The 18,968-nt window shown below is 42.1% G+C and overlaps 1 protein-coding gene and 1 non-coding gene across 3 annotated transcripts in view; one reads left to right on the top strand and one right to left on the bottom strand.

The window, feature by feature from the left end:
- Positions 1-18,968, top strand: part of plppr5b (phospholipid phosphatase related 5b) — a 137,855-nt gene that overhangs the window by 91,677 nt on the left and 27,210 nt on the right. For both annotated transcript variants that reach the window (XM_041861885.2, XM_041861886.2), the window contains one exon: positions 8,553-8,803. In XM_041861885.2, the coding sequence (XP_041717819.1) occupies positions 8,553-8,803 (251 nt within the window). The remainder of the gene's footprint in view (positions 1-8,552; positions 8,804-18,968) is intronic.
- Positions 14,572-14,624, bottom strand: LOC121550137. Its single transcript, XR_005996918.1, has one exon. It is a non-coding gene; the product is annotated as a U7 small nuclear RNA (small nuclear RNA).

Raw genomic sequence — 18,968 nt, 5'->3', positions numbered from 1 at the left:
CATCAAGCCCAATCACCCACTCAAAATATATTTTGGTTACTTATTTTTACAGTATAGATATATGATATTGTGAAGTATCATGTTTATCAAATAGTAACAGTATTACAATATAAAGTGCTGTTTCTCTCAAAAGGCACCAGGTAAATGTGTTTCATAGATACCTGGTGCCTCTTCAAAAGGCGGGCAATTGTTGGTAGGCTGATGGATGCCACATTGGCAAAGGTGTCATCGTTCTCCTCAATGGCCTGCTTTATTTTGGACAGCGGTATGTCATTCCTGACCCTCACCATTTCCACCACTCCTGCTGGTCGGTCAGCATACGGCCACCATCATGGGGTCTTCTGTCAATTCTGAGGGTAGAACAGAGTATACTGTCAATAGATCATACTGTAACATGTTTTGTGAATTTACATGCATTACAATATGTAATTTACTGTAAATGTAATGGTAAAGCATAGTGGATATCCTGCAGACTTACCGGTTTTCTTGGCAAAATGTTCTCATGATCGAATTGACAGTTGATCTTTTCAGATTGGGGTGATCTGGCAGCCTCTGCCATGGTAAGGCCTCTGTTTACCACATGGTCAACGACGATGGCCTGGACTTCATTTGATAGAACAGTTCCCTGCCGTCTGCCTCCCTCTCTCTGATGTCCACCTGTTTGACGGGGCCCAAGCCCATCTCTTTGACGGGGACCATGCCCACCTCTTTGACCTCTTTGATGGGGCCCATGCCCACTTCTCTGATTTCTTCCTCTCCCTTGCTGTCTATCGTTCTCCATGTTGAAAGAAATTGCAAGTGTTCACACACCACCTTTTATATGGTGACCAATTGTGGTTACCACTTTGTGAAATCAATTAGCAAAAACGAGTATTCATTATGTATGGTTATCATGTACTGTATCATGCATGTAATTTAGATGTTTATACTTTACAAACACACCTTTTATTTCTTTAGTTCTCAAAATCCATATATAGTAGACAAACCAGTTTAAAATATATAGGTTTACCAAACGGTTAAGTGATTAACCATTAAGCGCAGTTGGATTAAGTGATGGTCAAATGTATTTAATGAGAAGAGAATCATATGAAAAGTATTGTCAGCATTGTATTGTGAAAGGCAACAACTTTATATGAAAGTTAGTTCTAGATTAAACACCAATTAGGTTTAGTGAAAAAGTTATTTGTGTGATTGTGTGTGTTGTACTTAGCCAATTGAAAATGTGCAAATAATGTTGTAAAACTGCCTTTTTGATGATCTGTTTTGTACTAAGAGTTGTGAAATTTTACCACATACTTGTGAAAATAGTACCAAAGTGATTTTAAAAAACAGTATATTATGTATTTTAATTGTTGTTTTGTTTCCTGTTTGGACCCCAGGAAGAGTAGCCGCTGCCTTGTGGATCCCAATAAATATTACTATAATACTAACGGTCTGCAGGGGTAGGCAATCCTGGTCTTTAGAGCCTGTGCAGGTTTATATCACAGCCGAGCACTAAATAATCATCTTTAAACAGTCAGCCTCTGAAAAATTCCTTGTAAAATAGAAAAGGTTCACCTTTCTGTTAAGAGCTCTGTGTTGTACTGTATGTGTCCTCAAGTTCAACTCTGTACCATCCCTACAGTACCTTAACCTAATCTCCTCCTCCCACCCCTCTCCACCAGTGTGTGCATATGTGTGCGCGTGCATGTACATGTGCGTGTGTATGTGTGTATGTGCGTGAGTGTGTGTGTGTGTGTGCGTGCTTATGCCGTTTGAGACAGTCAGTGAGCCATTGCACCTGCACCTTTGATCTAACGCCAGAGCCTGTCCTATTGCTGCAGTCTGATGCAGTGAAACCTCAGTCAGCATGAACGTTTTCAAGGCTACACAGCCTCTACCCACCCAGCCTTCCTATTAACCACCCACCCACCACACGCACGCTGACAACAAGAAATGGAATCAATGACACTGAAAAGATAAAGCCTTTGACGTTTTTGCTTTTTATTGAACCGTACAAATTTAATTTAATTTATCTGCTTAATAAGAGTTCGATTTCCGCCCCGTCTATGGTGCCAGCTAAGGAATTAGTTTCGCTAGCTACGTATTTCTGCCATTAAACCAAACTCCAAACGTAGCCATTTCCATGGACAGCTGCTTATGTTTTGCTGCTAATTGGGACAACGTCAGGCTAATGTCTTCTAAAATCCTTTGCCAAATGCTCATCTAGTGAGTCACTGTTGAAATAATCCATCTGACAGAAGTAAAAATGTGTCTGTCAGCATCTTCTGTCACCCCCTCCTCATCTCAGGTCCCTCGTTCCCTTTAAGAAAGAGTAAAGAAGAAGAGAATGCGGTGACTGGAATGTGAAAGAAGCAGAATGACATTCTCAACAAATAACGAAGCCTTGCCTTGCCTCTCTGCTCTTCCAGCTAAGTTGGATTCAAAACTGAAAGACACATTAAGATGCAGAAACAGAGTCTTGACAGTGATTGCAAAAGCTCCCCATTGTTGCTGCAGCAAATAATGCGTCCTCCTGGCTTTCGGCTTTGTCTCTGGCTGTGTCTCTGTGTGTGTGTCTAGCGAGGGCTCGTTTGTGGAGATTTAGCATGAAAGACAGAGCTATAGGGCTCTCCTCTCCTTTGGGGAAAACAATAATTTTTGATTGGGCCTCTCAATCTAACCACATGACACACTGACTCTGGCTGTGTTGGTTTAGGAGCAATAGTCATGGGCAGTGGTGTCTCCACATGTCTTTTGGCTCTGTGACACATGTCCTGTGTGTGTGTGTGTGTGTGTGTGTGTGTGTGTGTGTGTGTGTGTGTGTGTGTGTGTGTGTGTGTGTGTGTGTATGTGTGTGTGTGTGTGTGTGTTGGTAGGTCCAGCTGGGAGATGTACTTTGAGGACATCGTTTTATTAAGGGATCTGATGTTACTCCTGTGTGTTTGAGCATCAAGCTTTATGCGTCCTCACACAATTATAGGAAGAAAAGCTCTGTCGTGAGGAGAATGTCTTTTTGCATATGTTTGGCACACAGGGTTGTTGCTAAGAATTTGCATCTGTGAGAAGAGACTAGTCATTTGTAATCCTACTTTCAGACATAATGTGATATTTACAGCATTTGGAATCATGCAGGGGGCTTCTCAAAATATAAAAAAGGTAACTTTCATTACAGAATGTTATTTATCCATCTCTGTGTCTCCTTAAATCTCTCACTCCACAGGAAAAACAGTGTTTTGTTACTGATTGAGTGTGGGGGAAAGCTATTTCTCACTCTTCCTCACTTGTTCTACCATCTCTGTTTGAATATACATCTCGCCCTATCTGTCTCTCTGTCTCTGTCTCTCTCTCGTTGTCTCTGTCTCTCAGACGAGTAATTGTATTTTTCATTAGTGCAAACTCTATGCTCTGAGGGCTCATTACCCACATTGTTATCTCTCTCTCTCTCTCTCTCTCTCTATATATATATATATATATATATATATATATTGTGATGTCACGAGAGGCTGTGTCCTGGAGGGACGTTACATCCCCCTGAGGTGGCTGCAAACCCAGACAGCTATGGCTCCATCTGCTGGTATGGTCGGGGAACTCCACCCCTCTATGGCCAATCTTCCCACGCAGCTGAAACAAATGAGGAGCTGATGAGCTGAAGGTTTGGGAAGGGAAGAGACACAGTCTCCAACCTGGGCTCTCTGGAGGACAAGAGTGCTGCACGTCCACTTCCATGAGGAATATAAGGATTTGGAGATACTTACCTTTGGGAAATACTCACCTTTGGATATATGCACCTGTGGAAATACGTGAGAGACATTTGGAAGGACTTTTTGCTGGGTTGGCCACTAGCTGCAACGTGGACTACAGTAAGGCTGGGGAAAAGTTATCTGAGCGAGTGAGAATTATGATTTTGGATGTGGAAGAGACATCCCTGAACTGTTAACCCTTAAAGAGCCACAAGAGAACAGAATTTTGTTATATTTTCGTTAATTTCCCAAGACCTATAATAAAATCCTTGTTTTGTTTGAACCTTGTCTCCTTGCACTACTTGAGCAATCCCGCTGAAAGCTGTGTAGCCTCTCGTGACGTCACAGATGGTGGAGAATACGGGCACGCTGAAGCGTTAATAGTGCATGTCAGAGGAGGATACCGAAGGTTTGATCACCCAGTTTTCCAAGTTGGCCGTAGGCTCCCCGCCGACTGAAATGGAGGACATATTGAAAGCCCTTGTTGCTGGCCAGCAAGCCCAGATGCAAGCAAACGTGGCTCTCTTGGAGGAGCAAAAGAAAGCCAACCTTCTGAAGGCAGAGGAATTGCAGTTGCAGAGACAGAGGGTTGTCCAAAATACCCGCCCAATAAAGGCAAGTGACTTTATATCTAAGATGGGAGCTACCGATGACATTGAGGCATACCTGCATGCATTTGAGGCCACGGCCACTAGGGAAGCCTGGCCCAAGCAACAGTGGGTTGGTCTGTTAGCCCCCTTTCTAACCGGGGAATCGCTGAATGCTGTCCGGGACCTGGGCCCTGACCAGGTTACTGACTATGATGCCCTGAAGTCTGAGATCCTCAGCAGATATGGACTCACAAAGTTTGGTATGGCCCAGCGCTTTCACGGCTGGACCTTCCAACCAGACCAACCTCCTCGGGCGCAGATGCATGAACTTGTCCGAATCGCAAGGAAATGGCTGGATCCGCAGAGGAATACAGCAGCGGCGGTGGTGGAGGCCGTTGTGGTGGATCGTTACCTACGCGCCCTGCCTTATGAGGCAAAACGGTTCATCAGTCAACAGGCCTTGACCACGGCTGATCTGACCGTGGAAGCTGTGGAAAAGTACCAGGCCACAGCGGAGATGCTGAATGCTTCCCGAAAAGACCCCAGGAGTGCGGCCCCACCACAAATGGGAAGAACCCGTCCAAAGGACCCCAAGGTCTCGAACCCAGCCACGTCAGGACTTATCCCGGCTCCAGGGGGAGCCAGAAACCAGGCGGGTCCAAGAAGAGTACACCAGGAGGGGGAAACTCGACAGTGTTACCGGTGTGGGGAGATGGGACATATCTCCTGGCAGTGTGGGAAACCAGCCGATGAACCTATGCCCACTGCGGAGTCCTCCAGCTCAGCACCCACACACCGTTTTGCCTCGCTCTTGGGAGTCGTAGATGGCGGCCCAGATCGACCCCCCACCTGCCCGGTAACTGTGAATCACCATGATGTGGAGGCCTTACTGGATTCTGGTAGCCGGGCCACCCTGGTGCGTAAGGATTTGGTGGGCCCAACGTGTCTGACCCCGGGGAAAGTCCTCCCAGTTTCCTGTGTCCATGGAGACACCAGAGAATACCCCATGACTGAACTTACAATGACCAGCACACGGGGAACCATACACACGACGGCGGGGGTGGTTGATTCCCTCCCCGTCCCTGTCCTAATTGGGCCGAGACTGCCCAGCCTTTTACCCACTCTGGAGAGAGTCTCAGGAGAGGATAACCCGAGTACCGCGGAAACGGAGAGGCAAGACTCATCCTGGGAAGGCTCCGGTGCAATCCTCCGAATTACTCACTCCCGCCCGGGCTCTGATAGGGATGGCAGGTGCCCAGACCGACACAGAGACGGAGCTACAGAATCTGGACAAAGAACTGTCTGGTCTGAAGGGGACCGCTGAGAGGTATCGTTTGTTAAAGCAACAGTTAGACATGAAGACAGAAGAGTTAGATATCCTCCAGGCTAAACTCCAACAGAGCTCCTTCCCTAAGCAACAGGAGGAGCTGGAGAGGCTGCGCAGGACCATCGAGGAGTGTGAGGAGACCCTGCGCAATAGTAAGGAGGTCCAGAAGAAGGCAGAGGAGAAGTACAAGGTGTTGGAGAACAAGATGAAGAATGCGGAGGCAGAGAGAGAGAAGGAACTGAAAGCTGCTCAACAGAAGCTAAACTCTGCTAAAACCAAGGCTGATGCGTTCAGTAAGAAACTCAAGGAGAGACAACAGGAGGCTGAGTCCCTGGTCCTAGAGGTGGAGGAGTTGAAGAGAGAGCAGGCTGGCAAGCACCACGGGAATGCGGACGCCCTCTCCCGGCGTGATGCCTTCTTCGCTGCCTTTACCCCGACGAGGACGTCGGTCCCGAGGGGAGGGGGATGTGTGATGTCACGAGAGGCTGTGTCCTGGAGGGACGTTACATCCCCCTGAGGTGGCTGCAAACCCAGACAGCTATGGCTCCATCTGCTGGTATGGTCGGGAACTCCACCCCTCTATGGCCAATCTTCCCACGCAGCTGAAACAAATGAGGAGCTGATGAGCTGAAGGTTTGGGAAGGGAAGAGACACAGTCTCCAACCTGGGCTCTCTGGAGGACAAGAGTGCTGCACGTCCACTTCCATGAGGAATATAAGGATTTGGAGATACTTACCTTTGGGAAATACTCACCTTTGGATATATGCACCTGTGGAAATACGTGAGAGACATTTGGAAGGACTTTTTGCTGGGTTGGCCACTAGCTGCAACGTGGACTACAGTAAGGCTGGGGAAAAGTTATCTGAGCGAGTGAGAATTATGATTTTGGATGTGGAAGAGACATCCCTGAACTGTTAACCCTTAAAGAGCCACAAGAGAACAGAATTTTGTTATATTTTCGTTAATTTCCCAAGACCTATAATAAAATCCTTGTTTTGTTTGAACCTTGTCTCCTTGCACTACTTGAGCAATCCCGCTGAAAGCTGTGTAGCCTCTCGTGACGTCACAGAATATATATATATATATATACATACAGTGGGGAGAACAAGTATTTGATACACTGCCGATTTTGCAGGTTTTCCTACTTACAAAGCATGTAGAGGTCTGTAATTTTTATCATAGGTACACTTCAACTGTGAGAGACGGAATCTAAAACAAAAATCCAGAAAATCACATTGTATGATTTTTAAGTAATTCATTTGCATTTTATTGCATGACATAAGTATTTGATCACCATTCTTCAAAGTAGCCACCCTTTGCCTTGATGACAGCTTTGCACACTCTTGGCATTCTCTCAACCAGCTTCATTAGGAATGCTTTTCAAAACAGTCTTGAAGGAGTTCCCACATACGCTGAGCACTTGTTGGCTGCTTTTCCTTCACTCTGCGGTCCAACTTATCCCAAACCATCTCAATTGGGTTGAAGTCGGTGATTGTGGAGGCCAGGTCATCTGATGCAGCACTCCATCACTCTCCTTCTTTGTCAAATAGCCCTTACAGAGCCTGGAGGTGTGTTGGTTCATTGTCTTGTTGAAAAACAAATGATGTTCCCACTAAGCGCAAACCAGATGGGATGGCGTATCGCTGCAGAATGCTGTGGTAGCCATGCTGGTTAAGTGTGCCTTGAATTCTAAATAAATCACTGACAGTGTCACAAGCAAAGCACCACCACACCGTCACACCTCCTCCTACGTGCTTCACAGTGGGAACCACACATGTGGAGACCATCCGTTCACCTACTCCGTTCACAAAGACACGGTGGTTGGAACCAAAAATCTCAAATTTGGACTCATCAGACCAAAGGACAGATTTCCACCGGTCTAATGTCCATTGCTCGTGTTTCTTGGCCCAAGCAAGTCTCTTCTTCTTATTGGTGTCCTTTAGTAGTGGTTTCTTTGCAGCAATTCTACAATGAAGGCCTGATTCACGCAGTCTCTCTGAACAGTTGATGTTGAGATGTGTCTGTTACTTGAACTCTATGAAGCATTTATTTGGGCTGCAATTTCTGAGTCTGGTAACTCTAATGAACTAATCCTCTGCAGCAGAGGTAACTCTGGGTCTTCCTTTCCTGTGGCGGTCCTCATGAGAGCCAGTTTCATCATAGCGCTTGATGGTTTTTGCGACTGCACTTGAAGAAACGTTCAAAGTTCTTGAAATTTTCCGGATTGACTGACCTTCATGTCTTAAAGTAATGATGGACTGCCGTTTCTCTTTGCCTATTTGAGCTGTTCTTGCCATAATATGGACTTGGTCTTTTACCAAATAGGGCTATCTTCTGTATACCCCCCTACCTTGTCACAACACAACTGATTGGCTCAAATGCATTAAGAAGGAAAGAAATTCCACAAATTAACAAGGTACACCTGTTAATTGAAATGCATTCCAGGTGACTACCTCATGAAGCTGTTTGAGAGAATGCCAAAGAGTGTGCAAAGCTGTCATCAAGGTAAAGGATGGCTACTTTGAAGAATCTTAAATATAAAATATATATTTGTTTAACACTTTTTCATAGTTTTGATGTCTTCACTATTATTATACAATGTAGAAAATAGTAAAAATAAAGAAAAACCCTTGAATGAGTAGGTGTGTCCACACTTTTGACTGGTACTGTATATCTTTCTGCCTTTCAGTGTGCCATCAACAATGAGTGTGATGAGTGTCCTTTTCGACCTCCTTTCGTGTGCAGACTCTATCAATATATCCACACAGTATGATAACTGATAACCAGAATCTAGGCCTAATCCATATCCCCCTCTCTCCAGGAGTGTTCATGTTAAGCATCTAACAGGTATTTCTCCCTCTCCAGGAGTGTACACGTTCAGCCTCTAACATGTATCTCTCGCTCTCTCTCCAGGAGTGTACACTTTCGGGCTGTTCACCGTGGACATCTTTGTAAACGCGGGCCAGGTGGTGACGGGGAACCTGTCCCCCCACTTCCTGACGGTGTGTAAACCCAACTTCACAGCCCTGGGCTGCCAGCACGCCCTGCGCTACATCAGCCACCAGGAGGCCTGCACCGGGAATCAGGAGGATATCCTGCGTGCACGCAAAACCTTCCCCTCCAAAGAGGCTGCTCTCAGCGTCTACGCAGCCCTCTATCTCGCGGTGAGTGGGAACCTAGGAACTAAAGATACATGTTTAGTGAGTGAGTGAGTGAGTCCCTGTTACAACTACTCACTAATGAAATGTAATAACTATGGAATACATATTAGGATTATATAGTTGTAGTAGGAATACAAAGTAAGCTTTCGGACCTGTACAGACTTCACTGGGACATCTAGGGGTGAAAGGGTAATTCCAAGATTCTGTGAGGGACAGGCTTTAGAACACCTTAATGATACAAGTGGATTTAGTGAGTAGGCCCGATAGATGCAGGTCTTGGATGGGCTGCTATTCAGCTGTTTCTTTGATGGCTATGAGTCAGATTAGATGCGAAGAACGCTGCAAAATATCCAAGTCTCTAAACAGTTCTGTCTTTTTGTCCAGCTGCTGATATGCGTATAGATGGATTTCTCCAAGTCTCTGAGCTGTTCTGCTGGAGGAGTATGTACAGTGACCTCCAAAACTATTGCCACCCTTGATAAAGATGAGCAAAAAAGACTGTATAAAATAAATAATACAAATACCGAGCTATATTGTATGCTCAGGGTTGGGTTGTAATGGATTACATGTAACAGGCATTACATGATCCGATTACAAAAATGAAGTAACTGTAATCAGCCGGGGGAAAAACAATAGGATTACAGTTACATTCTTAAAAACAGCACTTGATAAAACTTTGGACATTTGATAAAACTTTGTTAGCTCTGCTGTCATTTAGCGCACCATCAAGACTTCTCACATGCACTCAGAGATTCTATTGTCCTGCTGATGGCCCACTAACCCTTGGCCTACAATGGTCGCGCCCCTGCGGAAATCCAATTAACATAATACAAAAATCCTCATCAAAATCTGTCTGTTTATACTAGGGATATGTGGTTTTTTGCATGGGCTGCGTCTCAATCCACTGCATCCACTGATAATGCCCTTCCGCATCTGTTGTGAAAGGTGGCAGAGCTAGAGGGGTGTTTGTCAGACCATGAGACATCTCACGGAAATCTCTGTAGCGTCTGAAACTATTATGACCACTCTATTGAAAGCTGAGACTCTCACGAACACGATGGTGTTCTCCGTCTTGCTCTAGGATGCCCACAAGCCTCACAAGCCTCATCTGAAGGTCCTGACTATATGGAGATAGTTTAGTGCCTAAAATAAGGGGATAAATACATAAAATATATATAGTTTCCTGATCTTGCTTATGTCTCTCAGCTATAGGACAGACACTTCAGAACAAACTTCCTTTAGATTTTTTGGGGGACTATCTGTTGTTTCATGTAGTGAATCTGTTATTCAATGTGTTTCTATTGGCTAATAGCAGTAATACCAAATTCAATGTTTCATCAAATCATTTTTTTTGATTTGTTTTTATACCTTGAGGGGTCTTAAAATTCAAAATCAAGCTAAAATATCCTTGGTATGACCATCTTAAATCAATTTCATGTAAACTTAGAACCCCCCCCCCCCCAGAGGGTTAAGGGTGGATTGTTTATTTTGCATTCAAACTGGTTGAATTAATAATCTTGTTTACCCAGAAGTAAAAATATCTTACGAAAGTTTGTCATTTCCTGCTTTACTTCAGGGGGGAATGCCGTTAGCAATTGTGATTACTTTTGTGCAAAGGAAGGAAGCGAAGTATCCCACGCAAACGGAAACTCTCGGCCAAACCCCTTCCTTCTGCTAATTTCACCCGTGTTTATCATGGCCAAAAAGCTAATTTTTGTTTTCATGAATTGTTAAGATATAGCCAATTTTGACTTTGTGGCTGTGGAATCTAGTGGAAACCGTTGATCATCCTCACGCAGGCTTGAAAATCATCACACCAGTTTAAGCAACGCCTTCTCCCAAACCTGACTCATCCAAATAAACAATGACGAAAACCCAAAAGCAGGAACTACTGCTGCTCGTATTCACACAATTCTACATGAGCCTTGACAGATTCTCACCATTTCATCTGTCCACGAGAGATTAAATGAATAGGTTAAAGTTCCAAAATATTTATACGTGGCCCACTAGTCAATCAGACAGTTCCTACTTGCTGCTTTGCAGCATTGTGCTTTCACTCTCTCTCCTTTGTGTGCACCGAGTAGTGGGAAAGAAAAATGCTTTATGATTGAGGATTATTTCAAAAAACCCTGTCTTGTAAGCAGTCATTGACACTGTTGAAGAGAGCATATAGAAATCGTGGCCGTAGTTGAAGCCATTTTTAAGTGTAATGCAGTTGATTGGTGACGATGACATGAACATGTATTGCGGTTGACATCATTACAAGCATTATACTCCGATTTCTACCCACTAGTTTGAAATACATTATTATAAACAATAGCGTAAATGTGGGCTAATTTTGATGGGGGACAATGAGGCGATTCTGAATCTTTCCCCCACGAGGAGGGACCAATAATATGTATAAACTCTGGATGACTGACAGGGTGCGCTGTATTGAAGCCACCACACAGCCATCTTGGTACTCCTGAAGGCTAGTCAAAGGCTGCTCATGGCTCACATCATCCCAGACACACTTGACCCACTCCAATTCGCATACTGCCCCAACAGATCCACAGATGACGCAATCTCTATTGCACTCCACACTGCCCTCACCCATCTGGACAAAACAAATACCTATGTAAGAATGCTGTTCATTGACTACAGCTCAGCATTCAACACCAACCATAGTCCCCTCCACCAAATGTAAACGCCTGGAGTTTGCACATCAGTGGTGGGTTTGGCATCGAAAGAAGGATGCATATGAAGAAAATAACCTCATGCCTACTGTAAAATATGGTGGTGGATCGTTGATGTTATGGGGCTGTTTTTCTTCCACTGGTCCTGGGGCAATTGTTAAGGTCAATGGCATCATGAACTCTACCAAGTACCAATATATTTTTGCCAAAAACCTGGTTGCCTCTGCCACGAGGCTGAAACTTGGCCGCAAATTACACAAAGCACACATCAAAATCCACCAAGAAATTGTTAATTGACCACATAATCAAAAAAAATGTAATGTCCATCTCAGTCTCTGGACTTAAACCCCATTGAAAACCTGTGGTTTGAATTGAAGAGGGCAGTCCATAAGCGCAGACCGAAGGATATCAAGGATCTGTAAAGATTCTGTATGGAGGAATGGTCTAAGATCTTTCCCAATGTGTTCTCCAATCTCATAAAACAGAAGAAAAAGGTGCCGATATCATCGCAAGGGGAGGGTGCACAAAGCATTGTAATTTTGACACCTATCTATTTTTATTCATTACTTGTTAAATAAAATATATTTCTCTGAGCAATTGTATAAGTATAAAATATTATAATTTCCCAATAAATAATACAAATAGCTCATGTATTTTTTGCTCATCTTTATCAAGGGTGCCAATAATTTTGGAGGTGACTGTATACACATCTGACTAGCCTGCAGTAGTAGTGACATCATCATCAGCCTTATAGGCTGCCTGTGTTTGGAATGCAGATGTGCAGGCAAGAAGGCAGGCACAGAAGGCAGCATAGGATCAGATTCTGTTCATCAGCTCCAATAAGCCCAAACACAGAAGCCAGAAAGCAGAAAGCACTTGTCTACTGCACGCACGCACGTACACACTACAGTTGAGGAACAATGGGAAAGTAATTGCTGCTTTGAAAGTTGATAAACTTGTAAGCTCACTTTTGAGAAAATGGCCCTTGAATGTTTTGGTACCTACTGGAGAGCTCTTCTTTGTCTAAATGTTACATTTACATTTTAATCATTTAGCAGACGCTCTTATCCAGAGCGATTTACAGTTAGTGAGTGCATACATTTTCATACTGGCTACACCCATTCAGCATCGTTCACACCCTCTTAAAACCTTTAGCCCCACCCATCTCTTTAAGGATTCACATGTGAGGCTATGTACTAAACAACCAAAGATTTCAAGACTAAAGGCTGGCTTATACCACGGGTGAGTTCGTAAATGTAATCTGGAGTGCCAGAGTGTGCTCTGGGCATTCATAAACTCAGAGCGTTGTCAGATTGGTGTTCGTAAATTCAGAGCGTTTCGCTCTCCGAGCGTTCAGAGCACACACTGGACGCTCTGGCCGAAAAGTTGGGTTGATCCGAGCGCTCTGACCTAACAACAGCTGTCAAGCACCCAAGCTAACTGGCTAATGTTGGCTAGCTTGCTAGTTACTTCCAGACACAAATGAGAGAACAGCTCACTCTGACCATTTTACTTGCCCTAGCAGAGCTGGTTAGGCTGTTTTTATGTTATCCAGAGCGTTGGTGACTGCAACTGTGCTGTTGGCAACAATTTCATTATGCTTTTTTGCCAACGTTTACTGACACCGGCCATATTCAACGGGTGTTGAGCGTTCATAAATTTGCTCAGACGAGAGTGCTCTGAAATCTGAGTAGATAGCCAGAGCAAATTTACCAGCTACGTCTATTGACAGTTGTTGCAGTGACATCATAAACATTCTATTGAAATAGTTACTTGCATAGTGGAGTCTTTTGTTTAGACATGTAGCTAGCTAGCTAAACAATGAACGATAATCACAACTCATAACTTTACTACCCTGCAATAATCTGCAGTTAGCTAACCAACCAGGTTCAATGTTAGCTAGCTAACATTAGGCTATAACTAGCAATGCACATGGCTCTGAGATACAAATAATATTACTACACAGATCATACACGTAACGTTAGCTAACAGTACACTTGAAATGAAAAGGACTTTCTGACAAAATTAGAAACGTGTAATATCTGACTCTCTTACCCGTATACATGGATGGACACTTCTCCCTCTCTGTCACGGATGCCATGGTTGCCCTTAGTTTGAAGATATAATCTGTGTTCTCTTTTCGACTCCGTCTGCATATTTGCAATGAAACGCCAGAATTGTCTCCATCTCCTTAGCTATCATACTCTAATTCCATTGATTTCAAAACTCAATCCTCCAGAAAGTGGAGAGCAACACTTATGCAGTTCTACTATGTGATATCTTTAAAAAAAAGCTGTGTTACGAAGGATTACCTACACATACTGACCAGCTCATATTATAGACAGAAGCGAGCTACATGGCAGACCAATCCGAACTCATCTCTCAGCATGTCCAGCCCACTCATTATCTCAGCCAATCATGGCTAGCGGGAAGGTTGCTGTCTTTTTCCATAGCTAAACCAACTAGGCTCGTAATTTAACAATTGTATTCATATTTACAGATGGCATACAAGTTTGTTATTAAGGCACATGAAAGTTCACATGTTCCAGAAGGCATTTCTGCCTAAAAACACATTGTAATAAATAAATAAAATGTTTACGTTCAAATGGTGCTCTTGTGAAGTAGTGACGCGTGACATATGAATAGTTTCCTGAAACGAGTCACATATATAGTACACTACTTTTTACCAGGGCACTATGTAGGAAATAGGGTGCATTTTGGGATGCAGACTGAATCTGGAAATATTTCAGGAACAGCCCACATGAAAAAATACTATAGTATTCACTGTAGTGTTTTTGCAGACTTTTCTGTAGTATTCACTGTAGTATTTTTGTGAACTAAAGTCAGCAAACACACTACAGTGAATACTGTAGTATTTACTTTAGTATACTGTAGTATTTACTTTAGTATACTGTAGTATTTACAGTTAATGCTTGTATAAATACTCTGGTAAAAGAAAACAGTAGTGAAAACAGTAAAATTAATGTAGTGTTTTTGGAGATTGTAGTATACTGTAGTATTTACTTTGGTGTTTTTGCAGACATTACTGTAGTATTTACTGTAGTGTTTTTGTTTTATTATCTTTGACATAGAGGTGGAGGCTTCCTCCTTGAGGAAACCTACTGGAGAAATACTAAAAGAGCACATTTTCCAAAACCTGTAGGTAGGACTGGGGTCTGAACGGATAGTTCAGAGCCTCTACTCTTTTCTATAACCTGTAGGGAACACAATATATGGTCTATAGGTTTCTCACTTATAGGTGTCACCAATTGGGATATGTGATAGGGGAATGGGCAGGGTATATGCACATTAAAAACTGTAGTATTTACTATAGTTTTAAAAAGTAGAGTGTTTTTGCAGACTGTAGTGTTTTTGTGGACATTACTGTAGTATTTACTATAGTGTTTTTGCGGATAATACTGTAGTATTTATATAATATTCTACAGTATACTACAACATTCTATAGTAAGAACTACACATGATCAAGGAACACTTCAGTGTGTAGTATAGTATTCATCCGTATATTACAGTTTACTACAGAATACTATAGTAAGTACTGTAGTATTCTCTAGTAAACTGTAGTATTTCATGTGGGATGGTTAATATATCCAACATGACAGCAGATCATGACAAACATATTGATATACCGTATATTTTTTAAAATCTTGGCTACGAATTCTTTGGCTACGAGGAAGACTGGAGTAGGACTTTAAAGGGAAAACTGATCCTAGATCAGCACTCATACACTGAGACACCATGTGAATATGAGTCCCGTTCAGAGGACCACAGTCTGATGGCAGTATCTTTCATAAGGAACGACGTCACTGCAGCCTACAGCTACAGGGGAATACACTTCCCAGATCAAACTCTGTCAGATTTCCTTATCTCCGATGTGTTAGATAATCTTAAGGTTTACAGTACCTTCAGAACGTTCACACTTCTTGACTTTTTCCACATTTTGTTGTGTTACAAAGTGGGATTAAAATTTATGCAATTGTAATTTTTTTGTCAATGATTTACACAAAATACTGTGTAATGTGAAAGTGGAAGAAAAATTCTAACATATTTAAAAAATATAAAAAATATAAAACACTATTATATCTTTATCCTTTTAAAAATTCTTCAAGATCTGTCAATTTGGTTGTTGATCGTTGCTAGACAACCATTTTAAAGTCTTGCCATAGATTTTCAAGCCAATTTAAGTCAAAACTGTAACTAGGCCAATCAGGAACATTCAATATCATCTTGGTAAGCAACTCCAGTGGTCCTCTGTAGCTCAGCTGGTAGAGCATGGCGCTTGTAACGCCAGGGTAGTGGGTTCGATCCCCAGGACCACCCATACACACACAAAAAAAATGTATGACTGTAAGTTGCTTTGGATAAAAGCGTCTGCTAAATGGCTTATTATTTGGCCTTGTGTTTTAGGGAGTCCTGCTGAAAGGTGAATTTGTCTCCCAGTGTCTGTTGGAAAGCATACTGAATCAATTTTTCCTCTAGGATTTTGCCTGTGCTTAGCTCTATTCCATTTATTTTTATCCTAAAAAACTCCCTAGTCCTTGCCAATGACAATCATACCCATAACATGATGCAGCCACCACCATGCTTGAAAATATGAAAAGTGGTACTCAGTGATGTGTTGTGTTGGATTTGCCCCAAACATAACGCTTTGTATTCAGGACAAAAAGTTCATTTCTTAGCATATTTTTTTGCAGTATTACTTTTGTGCCTTATTGGAAACGGGATGCATGTTTTGGAATATTTGTATTCTGTACAGGCTTCCTTCTTTTCACTCTGTCATTTATGTTAGTATTGTGGAGTAACTACAATGTTGTTAATCCATCCAGCCATTAAACTCTGTAACTGTTTTAAAATCCCCTTTGGCATCATTGAGGAAATCCCTTAGCGGTTTCCTTCCTCTCTGGAAACTGAGTTAGGAAGGGCATCTGTATCTTTGTTGTGACTGGGCGTATTGATGCACCATCCAAAGTGTAATTAATAACGGCACAATGCTCAAAGGAATAATCAATGCCTGCTTCTTTTTTTTTACCCATCTACCAATAGGTGCCTTTCTTTGCGAACCATTTGAAAACCTCCTTGGTCTTTGTGGTTGAATCTGTGTTTGGATTTCACTGCTCGACTGAGGGATCTTGCAGATAATTGTATGTGTGGGGTAAAGAGCTGGGATAGTCATTTAAAAAGTCCATGCAACCTATTATGTGACTTGTTAAGCACATTTTTACTCCCGAACTTATTTAGGCTTGCCATAACAAAAGGGTTGAATACTTATTGAGTCAAGACATTTCAGCTTTTCATTTTTAATTAATATGTAAACATTTTTAAAAACATAATTCCACTTTCACATTATGGGGTATTGTGTGTAGGCCAGTAACCACAAAATCTCAATTTAATAAGTTAAATTCAGGCTATTAAACAACAGAATGTGATTCGTTTCAGGAAAAACTAGGCGTATATTGCCTGGCTGGGCTGATGAGACAGTGGATTGCGCAGTGAGATGGAACAGAGTAAATAGGCATTTCAACGTCATAGTTTTAGCCGCTGGTAATTTGTGGAATAGACACCGGCTGGAATGCAGTTTTAACCAATCAGCATCCAGGATTAGACACACCCATTGTGTAATGTTTAGCTAGCTAGCTACATGTCTAAACAAAAGACTCCACTATGCAAGTAACCATTTCACTGTACCGTTTACACCTTCTGTATCCTGTGCATGTGACAAATAAATCTTGATTTTATTTGATTAAGTGTGTGTTTAGCAGAGACGGTAATGTGAAGAACAACATGACCTGCACCAAAGCCAAATTAGGATATAACGTCAGGCCACACTCACAACCGTAAGCTATTTTCTGTAATTAGCTTGCCATTAACTTGTAAAGAATGAGCTTGTAGGTTTATTTTCCTGTAATAACGAATACAAATTAGCTTAATTTAAGAGTTTGTCAGCTTATGATGTGGTCATTATTTGAACTGGCTAGCCAGCTAACTTAACATTAGCTAGCTATCTAGCTAACAAGCTAGAAACGAACCAAAACATTGTTTAGAAAGTTGCTTTTAGTTGCCTGGTTTTCTAGATTGACATATACTAAATACATTTTTAAATGGATGGGTTTATTGGTGTTAAAATACACCAGTTATACTATTTTGGACCACCAGGCTGCTGATGTCATGCAGCCTGTCATTTTTGTGTTTCTACTTTTTCATAACGACAACGACAAGTTTGATGTCGGACGACAGTAGAATGTTCATGATGTCACTGCGCCAACTGTCTATAGACATGTCGATAGACGTACTGTAGTATAAACCAGCCTTAGTCTTGAAATCTTTGGTTGTTTACTACACTACCATACTCACTCTGTATAGCACATGTAGGTGTACCAAAAACATTCAAGGGCCATTTTCTCAAAAGTGGGGTTACAAGTTTATCAACTTTCAAAGCAGAATTACTTTTCCATTGTTCATCAACTGTAGTTGTAAAAAACACATTTAAAATGTTGCTACATAAGACCAAATCGAGCCACGTCGGTCACAAATGTGGATCAGCTTTAATATTGCAGATAGATTGTAACTTCCATCAATGTAATTGTCTGCATCACTTCCAATCCCCCATATGTTTTTTTCTAGCAAATATATATATATATATATATATATATATATATATATATATATATATATATATATATATATATATATATATATATATACACATATATATATATATACATACACATATACATATATATATATACACTGCCGATTTTACAGGTTTTCCTACTTACAAAGCATGTAGAGGTCTGTAATTTGTATCATAGGTACACTTCAACTGTGAGAGACGGAATCTTTAACAAAAATCCAGAAAATCACATTGTATGATTTTTAAGTAATTCATTTGCATTTTATTGCATGACATAAGTATTTGATCACCTACCAACCAGTAAGAATTCCGGCTCTCACAGACCTGTTCGTTTTTCTTTAAGAAGCCCTCCTGTTCTCCACTCATTACCTGTATTAACTGCACCTGTTTGAACTCGTTACCTGTATAAAAGACACCTGTCCACACACTCAATCAAACAGACTCCAACCTCTCCACAATGGCCAAGACCAGAGAGCTGTGTAAGGACATCAGGGATAAAATTGTAGACCTGCACAAGGCTGGGATGGGCTACAGGACAATAGGCAAGCAGCTTGGTGAGAAGGCAACAACTGTTGGCGCAATTATTAGAAAATGGAAGAAGTTCAAGATGACGGTCAATCACCCTCAGTCTGGGGCTCCATGCAAGATCTCACCTTGTGGGGCATCAATGATCATGAGGAAGGTGAGGGGTCAGCCCAGAACTACACGGCAGGACCTGGTCAATGACCTGAAGAGAGCTGGGACCACAGTCTCAAAGAAAACCATTAGTAACACACTACGCCGTCATGGATTAAAATCCTGCAGCGCACGCAAGGTCCCCCTGCTCAAGCCAGCGCATGTCCAG

This window comes from Coregonus clupeaformis, chromosome 34 (genome assembly GCF_020615455.1).
Source record: "Coregonus clupeaformis isolate EN_2021a chromosome 34, ASM2061545v1, whole genome shotgun sequence".
Lineage (NCBI taxonomy): Eukaryota > Metazoa > Chordata > Actinopteri > Salmoniformes > Salmonidae > Coregonus > Coregonus clupeaformis.
Note: the sequence above shows the minus strand (reverse complement) of the source record. Positions and strands in the feature narration are given on the sequence as shown.